This window comes from Oncorhynchus nerka, linkage group LG27 (assembly GCF_034236695.1).
Source record: "Oncorhynchus nerka isolate Pitt River linkage group LG27, Oner_Uvic_2.0, whole genome shotgun sequence".
In the NCBI taxonomy this organism is placed as follows: Eukaryota; Metazoa; Chordata; class Actinopteri; order Salmoniformes; family Salmonidae; genus Oncorhynchus; species Oncorhynchus nerka.
In genome coordinates, this window is record NC_088422.1 from 75989721 (window position 1) to 76012132 (window position 22412).

A 22412-nucleotide genomic window follows, 5' to 3' on the forward strand; every position below is an offset into this window, starting at 1 on the left:
TTTCTACACAATACCACAAATCATTTTTTTACAATCAGGGAGGTAAACTCAAAGTGTTCAATCATTTTCCTGTGTATTTCAAATGGAATCATGTAACAAAATAGAGCTCTTAAAAATGTTGAGCGCCTAGCTGGCTACTTTTTCTATTTGTCTGACTACTCTATGTACTTGTGGAAAACACTGGCAACTCTGTCCACAGTCATCCCCCTTTTAGTTTGCCTCACTTGCCCCAGTCAGAGAGCCTGCCATAAAGTGCTTTGTACTGCTATGGTTGTATTCTTGTTTGTGTGAATAGTTTGTTGAATGTAGGAAATTATTGGGAGCAAACAAAGTCTGTTCCAAGCGGCACACAGCACAAACATGAGCCTCAGTATAACACGATTGTGTTAATATTGGAATAGGAAGTTCTCCTAACTCGAAGCAGTTGCAATAATGAATTGATAACTAATGAAAGTGTTCTGTGGTTGCAGACAGATGCTTTCTAGTGCTTAGCAACACTGGTGTGGATGGGTGGATGCCCATTCAAGTCTGGTGTGTTCCTCAGTAGTCTCAGACAGACTCAGTCTGATGGGACCGTGGGAGTATAACTCATTCAGCACAGCACACACCTACCTGTATGTAAGGCACTGATATCCATGTCCTCCCATCTGCCAACTAAACAGCCCAGTGCAAGATAGATTGAGATTGTCTGTGCCACTGTCTTTCTCCCTGTGTTGCATTGGAAATGTGTTGCTCTGAGATGGAGGACTCGTAACACAGACAATGCAACGCACCTTATGTAAACACTATAGAAACGACTGAGGCAGGAAGCTGGCATTCAGACATGTGAGTTTATAAAAGGGCAAAGGAAAAAATGATTGCAGAAATGTGTTATAGCTGACACTTTGATTGTGTGCTGCATGAAGAGAGTCATTGTGCCCGTCTCTCTGGCCGCTGAGAAAAGAGAACAACAGGCCAACCCGGAGATCTATGATGGCCCAAATGTCAGCCTGGCTGTAAAATCAATTGGTTATTTGTTGCTGAAATGACTTGAAGGAAGCAAGGATCCTGTTTTGGTCTTCTTCTCTGGCACTAGCTGGACATTGTGTCTTTGTCATTGTGCTGTTTTAACATTGGTGGGTTCGGTAACAGCAGACGACAGGGACAGGCCAAGTCACGACTGTCCTACAACCCTCTTCTCACATTAGAATTCACATAAAGTATCGCTGTGGTTTCAACACAATTCAAACTTGACACACTCTTTCCAAGTTCAGAACGGAAAAAGTGTTCTCTTTGTTCCACTCTACTGCTACTTTACCTAAGGTTAATCAAATCAGTTAGTTACTGCAGTGTAGTTGCATGTAATTACACCAGGACCGGAACTGTAGATTCAAAGTAATTACATGTGTGTTCATGTCTTGGAAGAGCCAATGAGAGATGTTGAGTTTGTCCTTGTGATGTGCTTGGCCTCTTTATTATGCCTCATTGGGGAATCATTCATTTCTGCTGATGTGGCTTCTGTTATTTTCACCTAATGGTGGGCTCTTCAATACTTCACAGTGGACCGGCCACATCAGAGCTTTATTTGATTTACTGCCATCTTGGACGGCGCCAGGTTTTTCTACGTTTGTCCCATGTGCCTTTAAGGTAATTATGGGCGAGTCGTTGAATGCATAACCCACCTGCCTGCCTGGTCACCCTCGCACTCAGCTAATTAAACACTATGAGTGGAGGCATGGGCTGGTTAATTCATCAAACCTCCAGTCTCTCAGAAATATGACAGTCAACTGTGAAGTCAAGCTATATATGACTGATAGCTCCTGTCAAAAAGCGAAACTCTTTTTAAACCAAAGTCATATTTACTCCATGACTGACATAGATGTGGTTGAGGTTTCATCCAAACAGTAGCACTTTAGGTTGAAGTCTCCCATAATCATTGGATGGAGCTGTCTGTATAGGTTTTTGGGGTCCCCCCCTTCCCTGCTGTCCATGGAGCATGCTGTGACAGGCTGAGCGGAATCCAAGTCCACATGGCGCTGCCGTGACAACGGTCTGCTGGTTGTGTAGCAGGTTGCTGGTGGAAACCAGCGGAGCTAGAGTACAAAGAAGGGATTGTTGAGACGGGCAGTGCGGTCGTAGTAAAACTCACATTAATTTACATGTAGGTCAGTGGAGGAATGGAGGTCTGCCTAGTGCTCTCTAACATGGTGGGTTAGTTAGATAACCTCTCCTGTCTCAGAGTGGACCAGGGCTCTTTGGCTGTTACTTTAATCTGGCACTATATTCCTGACTTGCATTTCTTTAGAATTCTTTCTACTCAGACTGAGAGAGGTATTTATTTTGATAAAATCTACACCGAAGAAATTAATGTTGTTTCAATTGGTTTTAAGTAGCTACACTAGAGCCTGTGAAATGGTTTTCCCAGTTTTCCCCCCAGAAAACATATAGCTGGAGCAGTCGATGCTTTGGGAAAAGTGCAACTCTATAGCTCCCCAAGGGGAGAAATGAAACAATTGAGGTACAATGGTGTCCTGTTGGGACAATGTTGCTATTGTTGTTTGGGGTTTGCAAACCTGTGGGACTGACAGAGGGAAGTGTACGATATCCATATAGACCCACACAGACTCCCTCTCTTCTATATCCCTCCACTTTTGTCCTTAATAAGAAATGATGGTTCCATCAATCTTTTATTATTTATCTCAAATCTCTGTGCTTATTTGCCACCTCCCTCCAGTCTTCTAATTGGTATGGTCTGTTCTGTGTTACAATGGCACTCTGGGAAGAATGAGTTAATTAGCCATAAAATGTAGCAGAAGTGAAGGAAACCACTTTAAATGGAGATTAAAGGCAGCTCAATTTCCCTACAGGCATTTATCTCTAGGCTCCACTAATAAAGCATTCTCTTTCTGCATACAGCAAATCCACGCTTCACCGGTACAGAGATCCAAGTTTCCAAGTGAAGGAAGGCTACAAACTAATGTCACAATGCTTTAGTTGACCTTTGGCCTCAGCATACCAAGATCCCCTTGTTCTGAAGGAACATGTGTTTGAATGGTAATGATCATCTCCGTCATTGCAGATGACAAGGTTAATCTGCTCAGCAAACCTAGTCAAGTGTAGCAAATTCAAATGTTTTTGGCGGTTACACCGGTACTTGTATTCAACTCTTTGAGTGCTTTTGAAACTGCCAAAAATACCTTTGATATTCAGTGCTGACTTTCAAACTGCCACAGAGAGTGGAATAACTTTAGCAGTTTTTTTTTACTTCTCTATTTTCGCTGGGGCTGCTTGACCCTAGTGGATCGTTTTTTTTTTAAATGTTTTTTTTTGACAGACTTCCTTTTAAAGTGTATCCCCAACTGTTCCTTTCATCCTGGTGCCACAGGAAGAAAAAGAGTCGTGTTGAGTCTTTCTGGAAGGTAAATCTAAGGAAACACACTTCTATTGTCTTCTTACAGCAACGTGTTGACGGCTGTCATTTCTGTCTTTCTTATGACTCAGTGTTGGCAGGTGTGGTGTGCTTTCTAGGAAAGCCTATATTCACCACAGACACTGAATGCACTTTCATTACTTCAATCATTATGGCTTCATCATAACAGTTCAATTGACCACCCAGAACTAAGTCCTGATTCCCTCAGGTGGATGTACTGTAGGTAAGATGGTCTGGACAGTATTGAATTTGTCCATTAATGTCATGTTTGCCTCAAGGACTATGGAATTAGATGGGAATTGATTGAAATTCAGATATTTCTGTGTCAAGTGGCAGAGGGAGAGATGACGGGGGAGTGATAAGAAGCATGCCACTGAATACCAATCAGACAGACCTCCCTGTATCAGCCCCAGCCGCAGCCAAGCTGCTCTCGATGCAGTAGACTGGAGGTGGATTTAACTGCTGTTATCCCATTGAAACTAATATAAAACTCCATTCAAAGAGCTGTTCATCTTCTCTCAAATGCAGAAAGATTGACCACAGAGTAAACATCCTCTTTCTGTGAAGGTATTTTATTCCAGGTTATATGAAGCAGTATGTCCCCCTGGGATTTGGGCCAATAATCTACAGTTTTCATAGTCTTTTCTCTGGCTAGTCTGAAACTATACTGCTTCCCACTCTTACATACCAGTAGTGGTGTTTCGAGGTTTCATGCTGAGAAGTGGAATTCCACAGTTCCCACTGCTCAACCCTGTGGCTGTTTCATTCAGCCCAGGGCATCTATGAGCGGTCAGACTGCAGGGTGGCTTAATGCTGTCTTTTCCATTTGTTTCCAAGTACACAAACATCTCTGTATGCATTGGCTATGATGGCTACAAAGAATCCTCACCCCCTGTCTCTCACACTTCAGCATGTTGGTGAGATGTGCTGTCTGTCTGATCCAGTGTGTAAATAACAGTCCTTGTTCTACTCCTCTCTCAGCTGTTTGTTAAGACCATGCTGTGACCTTCACCTGACATTAGTGATTCTGAGAGGGTTTTGTCTCCTCTCTAGCCCCCCCCCAGTGTGTATGTCAAGCTCTGCAAACACTCTGGAATCGCTCCTTGCCATGCTGAAGGCTGTAATCAGTGAATGACTGGGCTCTTCTGCATTGTGTGTCAACCTCCATTCACCTGCATGCCACTCACCACCATGGCATCAGCAGCATTACCAGGCAGTCACTTTTCCATCCCCAAATACATACTTGGATTTGTTAGGTGATACAGTATTTCATCACTCAGCTAAATCATAATCAAAACAAATACGTCTCTTGCGTAGCTGTTCAACTTTCATGTAATGCTGTTAAACTCAGAAGCACTTTGACAGTCCGTGTCTGGGCTGAACTGACAGCTCTAGTGTTGTGTGTGATGTGTGTGTGATGTGCCGAGAGGAGAGGCAGGATAGTCATGCCCTCCTGTGTTCTGGCCCTCTCTCCCTGGCTCTCTCCCTCCCTGATGTTTGGAGAACGAGGGTGTAGGGATTATTCTGAAGTTTTGGAGGCAGTAGGCAGAGGCTGTGGCAGGGCCCTTTGCCGTGACAAGACTTTTGAATGATTTCCTGTTTTGACAGAAGCGGTTTCCAGTGGAGCTGCAGTAGAGGTACAGGGGCTCTCCTCTTTGAGAATACTCTACCTGCTGCAGAATGAGTCATTTATCATGTGGAAGTGGGAGAGGAAACAATGTGTTAGCTTAACACTGCCCCTGAGCACGTAGTCTGTCTGGAGTTATTGAAGATGCCAGGATCCATTCTAAAATAAATGACAATGTCAAATAGGGGGTGCTTATATCTCAGCAAAAAAAAAGAAAGAAACGTCCCTTTTTCAGGACCCTGTCTTTCAAAGATAATTCGTAAAAATCCAAATAACTTTGTATATCTTCATTGTAAAGGGTTTAAACACTGTTTCCCATGCTCGTTCAATGAACCATAAACAATTAATGAACATGCACCTGTGGAACGATCGTTAAGACACTAACAGCTTACAGACGGTAGGCAATTAAGGTCACAGTTATGAAAACTTAGGACACTAAAGAGGCCTTTCTACTGACTCTGAAAAACACGTGAACATGCCGTAAGGCATGCTGCAAGGAGGCATGAGGACTGCAGATGTGGCCAGGACAAAAAATTGCAATGTCCGTACTGTAAGACGCCTAAGACAGCGCTATAGGGAGACAGACAGCGGACAGTTGATCGTCCTCACAGTGGCAGACCACATGTAACAACACCTGCACAGGATCGGTACATCCGAACATCACACCTGCGGGACAGGTACAGGATGGCAACAACAACTGCCCGAGTTACACCAGGAACGCACAATCTCTCCATCAGTGCTCAGACTGTCCGCAATAGGCTGAGAGGCTGGACTGAGGGCTTGTAGGCCTGGTGTAAGGCAGGTCCTCACCAGACATCACCGGCAACAATGTCGCCTATGGGCACAAACCCACCGTCGCTGGAGCAGACAGGACTGGCAAAAGGTGCTCTTCACTGACGAGTCGCGGTTATGTCTCACCATGGGTGATGGTCGGATTCGCGTTTATCATCAAAGGAATGAGTGTTGGACCAAGGCCTGTACTCTGGAGCGGGATCGATTTGGAGGTGGAGGGTCCGCCATGGTCTGGGACGGTGTGTTACAGCATCATCGGACTGAGCTTGTTGTCATTGCAGGCAATCTCAACGCTGTTGCTTTACAGGGAAAACCTCCTCCTCCCTCATGTGGTACCCTTCCTGCAGGCTCATCCTGACATGACCCTTCAGCATGACAATGCCACCAGCCATACTGCTCATTCTGTGCATGATTTCCTGCAAGACAGGAATATCAGTGTTCTGCCATGGCCAGCGAAGAGCCCGAATCTCAATCAAATCAAATGTTATTTGTCACATACACATGGTTAGCAGATGTTAATGCGAGTGTAGCGAAATACTTGTGCTTCTAGTTCCGATAATGCAGTAATAACCAACAAGTAATCTAGCTAACAATTCCAAAACTACCACCTTATAGACACAAGTGTAAGGGGATAAAGAATATGTACATAAAGATATATGAATGAGTGATGGTACAGAGCGGCATAGGCAAGATACAGTAGATGGTATTGAGTACAGTATATACATATGAGATGAGTATGTAAACAAAGTGGCATAGTTAAAGTGGCTAGTGTTACATGTATTACATAAAGATGCAGTAGATGATATAGAGTACAGTATATACGTATACATATGAGATTAATAATGTAGGGTATGTAAACATTTATATTAGGTAGCATTGTTTAAAGTGGCTAGTGATATATTTTACATCATTTCCCATCAATTCCCATTATTAAAGTGGCTGGAGTTGAGTCAGTGTGTTGGCAGCAGCCACTCAATGTTAGTGGTGGCTGTTTAAAAGTCTGATGGCCTTGAGATAGAAGCTGTTTTTCAGTCTCTCGGTCCCAGCTTTGAATCCCATTGAGCACGCCTGGGACCTGTTGGATCGGAGGGTGAGGGCTAGGGCCATTCCCCCAGAAATGTTTGGGAACTTGCAGGTGCCTTGGTGGAAGAGTGGGGTAACATCCCACAGCAAGAACTGGCAAATCTGGTGCAGTCCATGAGGAGGAGATGCACTGCAGTACTTAATGCAGCTGGTGGCCACACCAGATACTGACTGTTACTTTTGACCCCCCCTTTGTTCAGGGACACATTACTCCATTTCTGTTAGTCACATGTCTGTGGAACTTGTTCAGTTTATGTCACAGTTGTTGAATCTTGTTATGTTCATAGAAATATGTACAGTTAAGTTTTCTGAAAATAAACGCGGTTGACAATGAGAGGACGTTTCTTTTTTTGCTGAGTTTATTTGTCCTGTTTTACTGCATGTACAAGTGGAGTAATTAGGGTTAAGTGTCTTGCTCAAGGGCAGATTATTAACAGGTTAAAGTTAATACTAGTAAATAATAGATGTGGAACTTTTTGAAGTGCTTTTCAAGGAGCCATAGATGTTTTGTTTACTTATACTGTAAGGCTGTTTTGTCATTAGTCACAAATACACTGGTGTCATGTCTAAATGCCCATCCAGGTCTCCAGTTTCCACATTCATCTTGTCCTAACCTGTGTAATGGTTTGAACAGCCACTCAAGGCCAAGGCGTTAGGAACACAGCTGTCATGTCAACGTCATGTTCGTGGTGACAGATTAGGGTGATGGCAGTTTAAGAAAATAGACAGGGTTGGGGGTATAACACTGCACTGAATGAAAAGGAGTAAGACAAAGAGTGGATTCAGAGGCTGATACAGTGGGTGGCTATGTACTGCAGAGCTGGGAAACAGGCATTCCATCACTCACCAAACTGACATTTGATATGTTTAACTCTGGAGACTGCAATGAATACATTAACAGTTGTCAGGGCAGAGATGAGACAATCTTCTTCCTGTGGTGAGCTACATTATAGAGGATGGGCCAGACGGTCAGAGACAGAGCAGGGTGGCCAGCAGCAGGGCAGCAGAGGAGAGGCTAGTGGGTCCAGGATGGGAACCTGCTGCAGCTGCATACCTCTTGGTCAGGAGGCTAAATGCCTGGCTGAACATGAACAGGTACTGCTGGAACTGGAGGCTGCCGGACAACACAGGGAGGAGACCATAGAAGAAGAAAAAGACAGGGAGGAGACCATAGAAGAAGAAAAAGACACGGAGGAGACTAAAGAAGAAGACCGGGAGGAAACAATAGAAGAAAAAGGTGCAAGGTAATGCCTCAGAAGATTCGGTTGGCAAAAGATATTATGATAGATGATAACACCTTGAAAATGTCTACACTTTTATTGTAGGCTGAAAGTTTAAGCACTGACACACACTGAGTCTACAAAACATTAAGAACACCGTCTATTTCCATGATATAGACTGACCAGGTGAATCCAGGTGAAAGCCTAGATCCCTTATTGATGTGACTTGTTAAATCCACTTCAATCAGTGTAGATGATGCTTTATATAGATGCTTTATCTTGGCCAGGTCGCAGTTGTAAATGAGAACTTGTTCTCAACTAGCCTACCTGGTTAAATAAAGGTGAAATAAAACATTTTTTAGAAATGAAGGGGAGACAATTGAGACATGGATTGTGTATGTGTGCCATTCAGAGGTTGAATGGGCAAGATACAAATATTTACGTGCCTTTGAACAGGGTATGGTAGTAGGTGCCAGGTGCACCGGTTTGTGTCAAGAACTGCAACACTGCTGGGTTTTTCCACATTCAACAGTTTCCTGTGTGTATCAAGAATGGTCCACTACCCAAAGGACATCCAGCCAACTTGACACAACTGTGGGAAGGATTGGAGTCAACATGGGCCAGCATTCCTATGGAACACCTTTGACACCTTGTAGAGTCCATGCCCCGTTGAATTGAGGCTGTTCTGAGTGCAAAAATGGAATTCAATATTAGGAAGGTGTTCCTCATGTTTGGTATACTTATTGTATTTGCATGTGCAGTATCTCTTGGGAAGGAAGTTGGCTGAGGGAAAAACAGTTGAGGTGGATAATAGTTTGTGAGTTGTGGATTGCTTGTGGTTTGTCTCTTATCATTTGTTTCTCTCTTCATGAGGCAGAGGGAGGATCCTGTGCACCTCAGAGTTGTTTCCAATGCCCCTCTGGAGGGAAAACACTGGGTCTGTTCCTACTGATTAAGTTCACATGACAGCAGCTCCTCGCCTGCCTGCCTGCCTGCCTGCCTGCCTGCCTGCCTGCCTGCCTGCCTGCCTGCCTGCCTGCCTGCCTGCCTGCCTGCCGCATTCTGTCAGAAAGACACTGGGAGTGGAGACACTGCAGAAATATGCTGCATGTTTCCCTCATTTCTCAGACAGGAAAAGTTTTGATTGGCACAGAGGGAGGAATGAGCAAGTGCTTATTAACAAGAGAAAGTCAGTGAGCCCCCATGCAGAATTCCCAGTGTTTGGTTTGGAAGTGTGGGATTGACTGGAATCTCCCGATGGGCGTCCAAGCTCCTCTGTTTTGTAAATGGAAATTCTGGCGCTGAGATTTTCACTCTCCCAACCGAGCTCCGTGGAACACTGAACACTGAACACTGAACATCCCTTCTGCATGCTTCATGGATTTAAGTTTAATTTGCTAAATGTTCCGACGTTTGTGTGTTGTATTGTCTCTGTTCTGTGGTGTCTATTCTTTTCCTTTTGTGTCTGTTCTTGTCCTTTTAATGGCTTGATTTGATAACCGTGAAAGACATGGGCAGCATTTTCCATGAATTTGTCTTAGCTGTTAAATCCTAGACATTTGTCACACTATGGAAATAATTATTCTATATTGCATTTATTACTGGGCAAGTTTGGGATTCCTCAAATTCTCTGTCAAGTGTAGGAGTGTGTTTCTCAGTTTGTAGTGTAAATCACTGTGTCTGATGCTATAGACCTTCTGTATGTGTGTCATCACACTGGGGACGTCATCCAACCTGAAAATATCCCTCAAATGATCCTCCAGGCCCATAATGCCTGGTGCTTTGCCTCTGACAGGGCTTGAGAGGTTCAGTCCTAGCTGGTGCTTTGCCTCTGACAGGGCTTGAGAGGTTCAGTCCTAGCTGGTGCTTTGCCTCTGACAGGGCTTGAGAGGTTCAGTCCTAGCTGGTGCTTTGCCTCTGACAGGGCTTGAGAGGTTCAGTCCTAGCTGGTTTTTGGATCTCACAGGGTACGGTTCGCCTCCAGTAAACGTGAAATCATAGAGTTTATAGGATCATGGTCTGTACCAGTTAGTGACTGTGGATTTTGTGATTGAATATTGCTATTCACATTAACAGATTATTGAGTGTGAAAACCTCTAAAATGGAAAGCTCTATCTGCTGTATGCCACTGAAAGCAGATCTGGGGCAATTTCATTCACTGCAGCGTTTATTGAACACATCGACCACATGGGAGTGTGAGGACTTTCATTTGGTCCATTGTGCAAAGATGCAAAACTAATTGTTTGTTCATGATCGAGTGGATTCTCCCCCTATCCACTGTAAAGTGGGTTGGCTGTGCTTTGTGCTAGCTGCATTAGGTCTACTGTATATTGTCCATACAGTAACCCTGTGGCTGTTGTGAGAAGTGCAGAGGGAGATGAATGACACTGAGTAGAGATGGTAGACACGGTAGACACACATGGCTGACTATAGTAACACATTGGGGCCGTCCCGTCCCAGGCTGTTGTGAGAAGTGCAGAGGGAGATGAATGACACTGAGTAGAGATGGTAGACACGGTAGACACACATGGCTGACTATAGTAACACATTGGGGCCGTCCCGTCCCAGGCTGTTGTGAGAAGTGCAGAGGGAGATGAATGACACTGAGTAGAGATGGTAGACACACATGGCTGACTATAGTAACACATTGGGGGCCGTCCCGTCCCAGGCTGTTGTGAGAAGTGCAGAGGGAGATGAATGACACTGAGTAGAGATGGTAGACACACATGGCTGACTATAGTAACACATTGGGGCCGTCCCGTCCCAGGCTGTTGTGGCACGTCACACAGTAATGGCTCTATTGATTTCTACTATTTATGTGTCTAATTATGGCTGGGCAGTGGTTAGTTGTCTTTAGCTGCCCGACCGTGGCCCCCAGTTATAACTCTGTGGCTCCTTAATTCACTGAGGCATGAGTGATCAGAGGACAAATAGCCCAGGGCTTTGGGCATGGCAGTGCCTCAGGACATTAAAGACTGGTGAAATATCTGTAGAGGGAGAGAAAAGTCATCTCTGTCTGAATGAATCATCCTCTGGCCACTGGAGTGTGTTTGTGTGTGTGTGTGTGTGCCTGTGATGTGTGTGTGTGTTTGCGTTCGTGCGTGCGTTCGTGCATGTGTAATGTGGAACATGGTCAGATAGGTTGAACTATGGTTATTCTCAGATCAACCACTAGGTATTGCTGTTGAATCTTCTTCAACCACTCTTGACTTTCACCTCACCTATCACACCACATCACAACTGAGGTCAGTCGTCCCTGGCAACCAGCCTTCACAGATGAACTGTCATTTACATAGATTTACGTTTCATAACGTATTCCTGTTCGCTGCTCTTTTCTCACATTTTATCAAGGTGATCTCTAGTCACCATTCCATACTCAAAAGTAAATGGCTAATTTTGGGGTAGTTTTCGTTCCCTCACTGAACACGCCGTAGGACAACGTCATGGCCTAATTAAATAGCTTTTCAATTAAGAGGTTATATCTAGCCTCATCCCTACTATGTCCTGTCTCTGCTCCTTTCTCTCTGTAATGGTGTCATAACTCTGGCTAACAGGACACATGGCACCAGTCACCCAATAGAGGGGCTTTCATTTCAACCTCAATGTGTAATTGGGTTTGATATGGGCATTGGTTGGAGATGCTGGGGCCTTGTTACTGTGGAAAGGCTTATTGACAGAATTTAACAGCAGTCAACAGTGATCTGTCTCTTACCCAGATTTACATCTGGTTTAACCCTAAGGGGTCTGTCCTATTTAACCAGTGTGCCTGAAGAGCTTAACCAAACCTACTAGTCTCATCTAGTCTTGTCTGTCTGTCTGTTTGTCTGACTGTCTGTCTGTCTGTCTGTCTGTCTTGACCCTGTCTTGAAGAAGAGACGGGCCCCAGACTGGAAGGTTCCGGTTGCATCTGGAGAGCAAGGTCATCACTTACAGCTGAATTGACGAGACACTGTCTGTCTCTGAAGACGACTGCATGGCTGCTGTAACCTGAGAGACGAATGCTCTTTAGAGCCGAGACAAACAGACTGCTTTACCTGGTGGGCTAGATGGTACCCTTCCTCTTTCCTCATCCTTTTTCTCTCCACTGAGTGGTGGGAATCTCTTTATCGTCTCTCTATAGTTGTGTCCCAGAGAGGAGGCGCGGCATAGGTGCTGACGGGGTTGCCCAGGGTGACAGTGGGGGCAGATCAGCGAGTGGCTGAAACAGCACAAATACCCCTGTCTGATGCTGCACTCTGCTTTCTCCACAGTCACCCTCTCACCAAGCCCTCTGCCTCCACACTCAACGCAGGTACAGGGGAACTCACTGGGAAGGAACAGAGCTCTGTGTGTGTTACATCCTGCTCTGTGATGATTGTTTTCTCCATCGGTGGACTCTGAGGACAGTCCAGGATATTTTTGGCCTAGTTGGAGTGTGAGGTGCTGGGAGTCCAGATTCATCCAGGCACATTCCTGAGACAAGCAGGCCAACCCTGTCTCTGTCTGTGGGGCTGCAGGCTGCTCACTGCAGACACTGCAGGCTCGCTGGTCACACCCTGGGAAAGAAGGAGTGCTGAAAGGATAGCAAAGGACAGAGGAAAACAGAGTTTCCTCCAGAGTTAGTGAAGGAAAGGGGGATACCTAGTCAGTTGGTTACAATACTGCTCTTCACATTCTGAACTAATGCAATGCTGTGACATACTGAGGATTGTGGAGGGAAAGACTAGCCAACCGAACACAGACCAACAGGAGGAATTCATAGCTTGTGGCTGGTGTGCAAGGCAAAGGTAAGTTATTATTTATAGCTATGTGAAAGAGGAACCTTTGCAACCTTATACTGTATGAAAAGCTCTGTATTCATGTAGGATTAGCTCAGCCTGTGCATATACCTAACTTATACTCACTAACAGCAGCGATGTTCAATAAACTGTGATGTCGTGGTTCTACTCCGAGTTAATTAATGACCTATGTACTATGCGGCCTATCAAAGCCGGCCAATAGTTGCCATATATTGGGTGTCATATTTGTGGATGTGGCCATGGTATTGTTGATGGTGTTTTCCTGTTTTTAATGCTGTGGTTTTGTCCCCAGACAGTGGTATCACTATCAATACCCATACATGGTTCTTGTTCCTGTTTGATATTATCCCAACATCGCTCTCAAGATGCTGAGTAGAGTATTTCATATGGAAATAAATAATAGATAGCGTTCATAGATTTGTGGCTTACTTCATGCAAGGTTTCATTTTCCCAGTGCCCAGATTCAGGGTTTCACCCTTCACTTTGTTTTGCACCTTGCTCTGGCGTGACAACCCCACACTGTTGAATTGATTTAAAGCTCACCTTCCAGGAGGCTCGCCTGATATCAGAGAGTATCAGGGTGGAAAGTCTTCAACAGAAGTGGTTGAAGAAGTGTGTCTGTGTCTACCAGGAAGTGTGAGCTATCAGCACCCCCTGGATAAGGAATGTGTGGTAATATGTGTGTAGGAGGTTTAAGAAGCCATTTAAGGAAGCAGGGTAATTATGCTAATTAGAAGCAGAGGAGAACGGTGGGCAGGGGGCTGAAGTAGATGTTCTATTCTCTCTTGATTGAGGCATTCATTATGAAATGCCCTTCAAAACCCCTGCATTTCAGAGTATTTCACCCTCGCGTTCCTACAAAATTATGAGAGGATGAGGAGGTCTGATGATGAATGCCCTCCAACTTCAGCTCAGATAAAAGTGCATAAGTAATATGTGGCTGAAGAGAGACAGGCAGTGTACATCATTTGTCTCCTGGGTGGCTTTGATAGCTTCACTAACTCCTAGTTGTTCAGATCTGACATTGAGAGAGCATGAAGCACGTCAATGGACTAGTGATGGGCAAGGAAATCCATACAGTTACATATCACAATATTATTTTTGGACGATATTATTTGACTCCAAGTATCGATGTAAAAAAATAAAAACTCTGGTATTTTTCACCCTATAACTTGTTCTCCGTCTTCTTTTTAAATAGTGAGACAACATGTTTTCAGCACTTTTATTTCCCTGTCTGATCAAAACAAATGTCTCTCTGCAGCAGACACAACCAGTGGCCAGTATATTAGGTACAGCCATTTAGTACCGGGTCGGACCCCCCTTTTCCTCCACAACAGCCTTAATTCTTCGGGGCATATAAACATTGGTATGAAGGGACTTAACATGTGCCAGGAAAACATTCCCCACACCATTACACCACCAGCCTCTACTGTTGACACCAGGCAGGATGGGGTCATGGACTCATGCTGTTTACACCTAATCCTGACTCTGCCATCAGCATGACGCAACAGGAACCGGGATTCGTCAGACCAGGCAATGTTTTTCCATGCCTCAATTGTCCAGTGTTGGTGATCGCGTGCCCACTCGCGCTGCTTCTTCTTGTTTTTATCTGATAGGAGTGGAACCCGGTGTGGTCGTCTGCTGAATTAATAGCCCATCTGTGACAAGGACCAACGAGTTGTGCGTTCCTAAGTTTAGGTCAGTCACTTTGTCAATTCTAAAGTTCAATCGAACAGTAACTGTGAATGCCTTGATGCCTGTCTGCCTGCTTTATATAGCAAGCCACGTGAATCACTATCTGTAGGAGGGAACCATTTTCATGAACCGGGTGGTGTACCTAATAAACTGGCCACTGAGTGTATAGTGAGCAATATGTTTGGAACATCAATCGCAGTATTGAATCGCAATACATATCGCATCGTATCGTGAGGTCCCTGGCAAATCCCAGCCCTACCGTGGATACCTTCCATTTTAGTCTCTGTGGATTTGTGCTTCCTGGGAAGCAGAGCATGGTCAGGCTAATGCTGCATTTAGATGGTACGAGGTAGATGGCAATCCGGATATCATTGTTTTATCAATGAGAGCACGATGGTAAGTGCCGTTAAGGCTGGCGGTGAATGCCGCCAGCCTCTATGGTAGACGGGACTTGCTGCCAGAGTTCAAATATTTAAACTTTTGCCGTCTGCATTGCTTTCTAGCGGATGTTAATTTGCACTGTTTGTTTACTGACATCAACATAACAACTCATACCTTCGTGCTGGCTTGCCTTTGCTGTCACCGTCTTTCTTGCTTTCTTGTCCCGCTCTCACGACTGGTATGACCGTTTTTGCGTCCCTCGTCTAAATGTAGTATTATGCATTATTCCCAAATGACATAATTGGTGCGGTTAGACTGGAGAATCTGCCAGACTGGTGTAAAATCTACAAGGCTAAAGAGGCCCTTGTTTGGAATGTGAGTGCCAGTGACTCATGGGAGGTAGATGCTACGAGACTGGGGTACAGAGTCTGCCTGTGTGGGTGGATGAGCAGGGCAGCAGTGGATGAGGCTGGGGGGGATGAGGGCAGTGCTATAGTAGATGGGGAACAGACCAGGGGTCAGGGATGAGAAGGGGGCTGAGGTAGAAGGGATGAATGAGGGATAAGGATGGTGCGGGGGAAATGAGTTCTCCTCTGGGGGATCTTTTTCCTGGTGCCGGAGTCATCCTTAACCCCCCTCCTCCACCCCCCACCCCACCCCTCCTCTCTCTTCATTAGCTGATAGGAGGCGTTTTCAGCAGGGCTAGTAATCAGTCTCTTAGGCTGCTGGAACAAAGCCAACGCTCCGCTGCTATTTCTCAGGGCACGGACGCTCTCTCTTTCCCTTTCCCTCTCGCTCTCTCTCTCCCTCACTCACTTTCCCCATTTCCACATCTTTCCCTACTCCCTCGTTCATGTTACTACTCTCTATTCCTCTCTCTCTCCTCCTCTCTCTCTTCTATTCCTTCTCTTCTCCCTTCCCCTGCACATGCTGCCAGTGTGACAGTGGTTTCTGCATGAGTGCAGGGGGAATGGAGCAGAGAGCGGGGGCATCCAGCCCAACACAGGAAAGGAAAGGGCTCTGACATCACTGCTCCACTGTGGAATGCACATAGCAGAAGAGAGGGAGGGGAGCTCTGGCAATCCCAGGCTGCTACTCTTACTGCTCCATGGCCGAGGCTCCACACTCTGGTCTCCCTCTGGTCCTCCTTAGTCCTGCTGTGTTGCTGCTCTGGGGTTGACTGGGCCCCTCTGTCCTCCCATCCCACCCCAGAGCTGGGGGCTGTTTTGGGGAGGGTCTCATCACATCAGATGTGGGCGTGCTACAGTAGCCCCACCCCCCGTGTCTCCGTCTGAGTGGGACAGCCCAGGAGAAGAAGCGGGAAGCAGTGTTTAAATGCGTTCCTGAGACAACGTCAACAGTGGGCAGCATCACAGCTGAGTGGAGTACAACACAGAGCAGAGAGCTGTCCTGTCCTGTCCTGCAGCTAACATGTGGAGGGAGCCGGGCTGCTCCTCCTCTTCCTCACACACCCCTCAACCCAGGACCAGGAAGCCCTTCTACCATGGGACTCCTAGCAGGTCTGTATGGCTGATGTCCCCTCCTGGAGGACTCCTATAGCAGAACTAGCACAGATGTACCGTAGCTTTCTTTATGGCTACCTGGCTACGCTCAGTTTGATGTGCTAGAGGTTGCTAACAGCTGCTGCAGACTCACTGCTTTGCCTACCGTAAAGCGTCTGTGTATGATCCCTGGCAGGGAAGTTTTGTCTTGTTTATCATGTGTTAGTGCGGTGCTTTTGAACAGACATCTGGCTATTGCCTACCTACAATGTCCTACGATGTCTCAGGCTGGTGTACAGAGGAAAGCTGCATTTAACCAGGCCTTTTAGCTCTGCAATGTCGTCTCTTGCCCCAGGGAAAACGGAAAGGGAAGCCAAATAACCATTATGGTGCTTTAGTGCATGTTGTCATTAATATTGACTACTGTGTTGTTGAACTGTTTCATGTTCACTTGTTTCTGTGTGGACAGTATAGTTGTGCGTGTTGAGGCAGGTTGAGGACACACAGATGGTTGTTGGAAAGCTCAGTCATGTTGTCCAGAGACACTGACTAGCCTACTCCTTGTTATTGTGGTCAGGCAGACCGTGAGACACCCCTGTTTGGAATGTGTTGTTTGTGTGGGGTCACTCTTCACACCGCTCTCAGGACCCAGCTAGACAATTTATACATCTGTCCCATATCTCAGTTGCTCAATTCAGTGATGGGCTATATATTTCACTATTTGTTGAAATGGTTTTCTCCATACTTCATTGATTGAGGGAAGTAATACTGTTTTCTCTACCTCCCTGGTGTGAACATACTTAAACACAGATTGAATCGTTGAGGTTTACATTCACATTTCTATCAATTAATTATTGATAGTGTTTAGCTCATGGCATGATTGTACTCTGTCATTACCTTTCCCTTTCATAGGGGTCTATGACATCCTGCTTGTTATCATTCTATCAGAGTCTCAGTGTCGGCCTCCGGAATGGAGCAGTGGTCTAAGGCACTGCATTGCAGTGCTAGCTGTGCCACTAGAGATTCTGGGTTCGAGTCCAGGCTCTGTCGTAGCCGGCCACGACCGGGAGACCCATGGGGCGGTGCACAATCGGCCCAGCGTCGTCTGGGTTAGGGGAGGGTTTGGCCGGCCCAGCGTCGTCTGGGTTAGGGGAGGGTTTAGCCGGCCCAGCGTCGTCTGGGTTAGGGGAGGGTTGGGCCAGCCCAGCGTCGTCTGGGTTAGGGGAGGGTTTGGCCGGCAGGGATGTTCTTGTCCCAAGGATGTTCTTGTTCTTGCACCCGGTTGGCCAGGAAACATTTGAGAAATAACATTGAAGCAGGCCAGGACAATATATTCAATGAAAGTAGAACCTGTTGTTACTCACATAGGTTTCCTACACTGAACACAATATAAATGCAACATTCAACAATTTCAAAGATTTAATAAGTTACAGTTCATATCAGGAAGTCTGTCAATCTATGGATTTCACATGACTGGGAATGCAGACATACATCTGTTGGTCACAGATACCTTAAAAAACAAGGTATCTGTATCTGGTGTGACCACTATTTGCCTCATGCAGCGTGATACATCTCCTTTGCATCAAGTTGATCAGGCTGTTGATTGTGGCCTGTGGAATGTTGTCCCACTCCTCTTCAATGCTGTGCGAAGTTGCTGGATATTGGCGGAAACTGGAATACGCTGTCGTACACGTCGATCCAGAGTATCCCAAACATGCTCAATGGGTGACATGTATGGTGAGTATGCAGGCCATGGAAGAACTGGGACATTTTCAGCTTTCAGTAATTGTGTACAGGTCCTTGCAACATGGGGCCGTGCATAATCATGCTGAAACATGAGGTGATGGCCGCGGATGAATGGCTGGACAATGGGCCTTAGGATCTCTTCATGGTATCTCTGTGCATTCAAATTATCATCGATAAAATTGAATTGTGTTCGTTGTCCATATTTATGCCTGCCCATACCATAACCCCGTTGCCACCATGGGGCACTCTGTTGACAACGTTGACATCATCAAACCGCTCGCCCCCACAACACCATACATACTGTCTGCCAACTGCACGGTACAGTTGAAGCCGGGAAACTTCTACAGCGTGCCAGTGGCTATCGAGAGTGAGCATTCTCCCACTGAAGTCGGTTACAACGCTGCACTGCAGTCAGGTCAAGACCCCGGTGAGAACGACGAGCACTTTCCTGAGACGGTTTCTGACAGTTTGTGCAGAAATTCTTCAGTTGTGCAAACCCACAGTTTCATCAGCTGTCTGGGTGGCTGGAATCAAACAATCCCGCAGGCGAAGAAGCCGGATGTGGAGATCCTGGGCTGGTGTGGTCTGCGGTTGTGAGGCCGGTTGGACGTACTGCCAAATTCTCTAAAGACGTTGGAGGCGGCTTATGGTAGTGTAGGGCTGTCCCCGTTCTTTCGACCAAACGATTGGCCGAAATGTTTGAGCTTATTTTCCATATATAGACAGACACACCCTATGTGTTTGAATAAAACCAGCTACATACTGTATGCACTGAGCTAGTCTGATGCTTTAAGCACACTGTTTGATTAAATAATTAAGATATATAAATGACTCAAGAAAGAGCCCAATGGTCACGCTGTGTTAAAAAAAAGAATGACAGTGAGTGCCTGTGTGACTGGCGCACGTTGTCTCTCTCTCCTCCCTACTGCAGAGAAAAGGCACCACAGCACAGGAAGTGTTTATTGCACTGTCCATGCTGAAGCTGCAACATAATTTCAGCATTTTGCTTTCTTTCTGGAAAGTTCTGTTACTGAAATCCCTAATTTGTTCAGCAAAAAACATTTCTTATTCTCTCAACCCTTGCTCTCTTTACGTGAAACATGTAAGTGACCAATAGGGCCTGGACTATAGCCTATCATAATCACATCAATAAATTGGTTTTAACTAACTCCCAACACAGTAATGTCAACAGCAAAATGGATATGGAGGACGTGAGAAATAAACTCAAAATGGGCGAATGTTTTCTGGTTGCTCAGGAGGGAAAGAGGAAGTCAGATCTGTGGAAGACATTTGACTTAGTTGTAGAAACCACTGGAGATCAAGAAAAGGGAAGGTAAATGAGCAAGGGTTGCATGAGTATGTGTGCCAAACAGTTGTTGTTAGATTACAATGTACACATTTTGTCTGACCATTTGGAACCGTGCAAACAACACTAAATAAATAAGTCTACCAGAGTCTGTTCTAATGAGAAGAAAATACAGATAAGGCCTTTATTACTGCAGACTAAAAACAGTTGCATGCATTTGTGAATTGCGGTTTATTCATTATTTAGGCTAATGATTCAAAGCTCCCTTTGTTATTTAATTAAATCTAAAATGCTTGATTGCATTTCAAAGCATGAATGTCTCGTATGCTGTGTGATGGTATGAATGAATGAATTGATTGATACAGTAGGCTATATATTGAAATATAGGCCAAAGTAAGTTACGGTATTAAGAGTAGACAGGACGCGCTCTTAGGCCTACACCTCAATGGTGGTTATACAAGGCTACTATACAAAGACCACTAATGATAATGACATTATTTATTATTATAATGATTATCATAATAATTGTAATAATAACAATAAGATGGAGATCAAGAAAAGGGAGGGTATAGGAGCGAGAGCTGAGTGCATATTATGTGTGACAAACAGGTGCTGTTAGATTACAATATAATTTTTCTGCCTGTTTGGAACAGTGTAAACAACACTAAATAAATTATAAGTATTACCAGTCTGTTCTAACAGATTTTCTTTTGTAAAGCCATTATTACAGCGTAGCAAAGATTAAAAATAGCCAAATCTGTGAAATTGCTTTATCTGACATGTTGCCATTGCATAAGGCTTGGTGCTCTCAGAATCAGCAGGCTATTAAACAAACACTCAAACAGGCAACAGAAGCAATACAGTGCCTTCGGGAAGTTTTTAGACCCCTTGACTTTTTCCACATTTTGTTATGTTACAGCCTTATTCTAAAATTGTTTTTTTCTCCTCATCAATCTCCACACAATACCCCATAATGACAAAGCAAACACAGGTTTTTAGATGTTTTTGCAAATGTATTACAAATAAAAGCACCTGTATTTGGGGAGTTTCTACCATTCTTCTCTGCAGATCCTCTCAAGCTCTGTCAGGTTGGATGGAGAGAGTTGCTGCACAGCTATTTTCAGCTCTCTCCAGAGATGTTCAATCGGCTTCAAGTCTGGGCTCTGGCTGGGCCACTCAAGGACATTCGGAGACTTGTCCCGAAGCCACTCCTGTGTTGTCTTGGCTGTGTGCTTAGGGTCGTTGTCCTGTTGGAAGGTGAACCTTCGCCCCAATCTGAGGTCCTGAGCACTCTGAAGCAGGTTTTCATCAAAGATCTCTCTGTACTTTGCTCCGTTCATCTTTCCCTCGATCCTGACTAGTCTCCCAGTCCCTGTCGCTGAAGACATTCCCACAGCATGATGCTGCCACCACCACGCTTCACCGTAGGGATGGTGCCAGGTTTCCTCCAGAAGTGACGCTTGACATTCAGACCAAAGAGTTCAATCTTGGTTTCATCAGACCAGAGAATCTTGTTTCTCATGGTCTGCAAGTTTTTAGGTGCCTTTTGTCAAACTCCAAGCCGGCTGTCATGTCCTTTTACTGAGGAGTGGCTTCCGTCTGGCCACTCTACCATAAAGGCCTGATTGGTGGGTTGCTGCAAAGATGGTTGTCCTTCTGGAATGTTTTCCCATCTCCACAGAGGAACTTTGGAGCTCTGTCAGAGTGACCATCAGGTTCTTGGTCACCTCCCTTACCAAGGCCCTTCTCCCCGGTTGCTTAGTTTGGCCGGGCAATCAGCTCTAGGAAGAGTCTTGGTGTTTCTAAACAGTTTTCATTTAAGAATGAGGAAGGCCACTGTTCTTGGGGATCTTCTATGCTGCAGAAATATTTTGGTACCCTTCCCCAGATCTGTGCCTCGACACAGTCCTGTCTCGGAGATCTATGGACAATTCCTTCGAACTCATGGCTTGGTTTTTGCTCTGACATGCGCTGTCAACTGTGGGACCTTATATAGACAGGTGTGTGCCTTTCCAAATCATGGGCTCCAATCAAGTTGTAGAAACATCTCAAGGATGATCAATGGAAAAAGGATGCACCTGAGCTCAATTTCGAGTTTCATAGCAAATGGCCTGAATACTTATGTAAATTAGGTGTTTACATTTTTTTTATTTTAATACATTTGCAAAATTGTCTGAACCTGTTTTCGCTTTGTCATTATCAGGTATTATGTGTAGATTGTTGAGGAAATTATTTGATTTAATCCATTTGAGAATAAGGCTGTAACATAACAACATTTTGATAAAGTCAAGGGGTCTGAATACATTCCGAATGCACTGTTAATATGGATGATTTATAAAGCCAGGCACATTTAACAGTTTGACTATAGTATTGATTATAGACCTAATTAGGTTGGGGTTTGCTCCCTCCTCAAAATTGTTGTGTATTTACCCCTATTTCGTCATGATATCCAATTGGTAGTTAGTTTGTCCCATCGCTGCAACTCCCGTACAGACTCGGGAGAGGCAAAGGTCGAGAGCCATGCGTCCTCCAAAACACAACCCAGTCCACTTGCAGGTGCCCGGCTCACCACAAGGAGGCGCTAGAGCGCGATGGAACAAGGAAATCACAGCCGGCCAAATCCTCCCATAACCCGGACGACGCTGGGCCAATTGTGTTTCGCCTCGTGGGTCTCCCAGTCACGACCGGCTGTGACACTGCCTGGGATTGAAGCCGGGTCTGTAGTGGCATCTCAAACACTGCAATGCAGTGCCTTAGACCGCTGTGCCATTCGGGAGGCCCTCTCCTCAATTTTCGTAGACAAATAGGCTAAGCCCTGTTTGCACGGGACTAGTATTACTAGAGAACGTTGGTTACGTAATTATTACCACAAA

The 22412-nt window shown here is 45.2% G+C and overlaps 1 protein-coding gene across 13 annotated transcripts in view; it reads left to right on the top strand.

Annotated features, from left to right (window-relative positions):
• The window catches only part of LOC115123604 (pleckstrin homology domain-containing family A member 7-like), a 159660-nt gene that overhangs the window by 9664 nt on the left and 127584 nt on the right, over nt 1–22412 (top strand). For 3 of the 13 annotated variants that reach the window (XM_065012006.1, XM_065012007.1, XM_065012010.1), the window contains exon 1: nt 7872–8155. The exons of 3 other annotated variants lie outside the window; for them this stretch is intronic. In XM_065012006.1, coding sequence (XP_064868078.1) covers nt 7941–8155 — 215 coding nt within the window. In that variant the 5' untranslated portion in view covers nt 7872–7940. Of the gene's footprint in view, nt 1–7811; nt 8156–16112; nt 16506–22412 lie in introns of those variants that run through there. 7 more of the 13 variants (XM_065012001.1, XM_065012002.1, XM_065012003.1 and 4 more) reach the window with 5 other exon arrangements.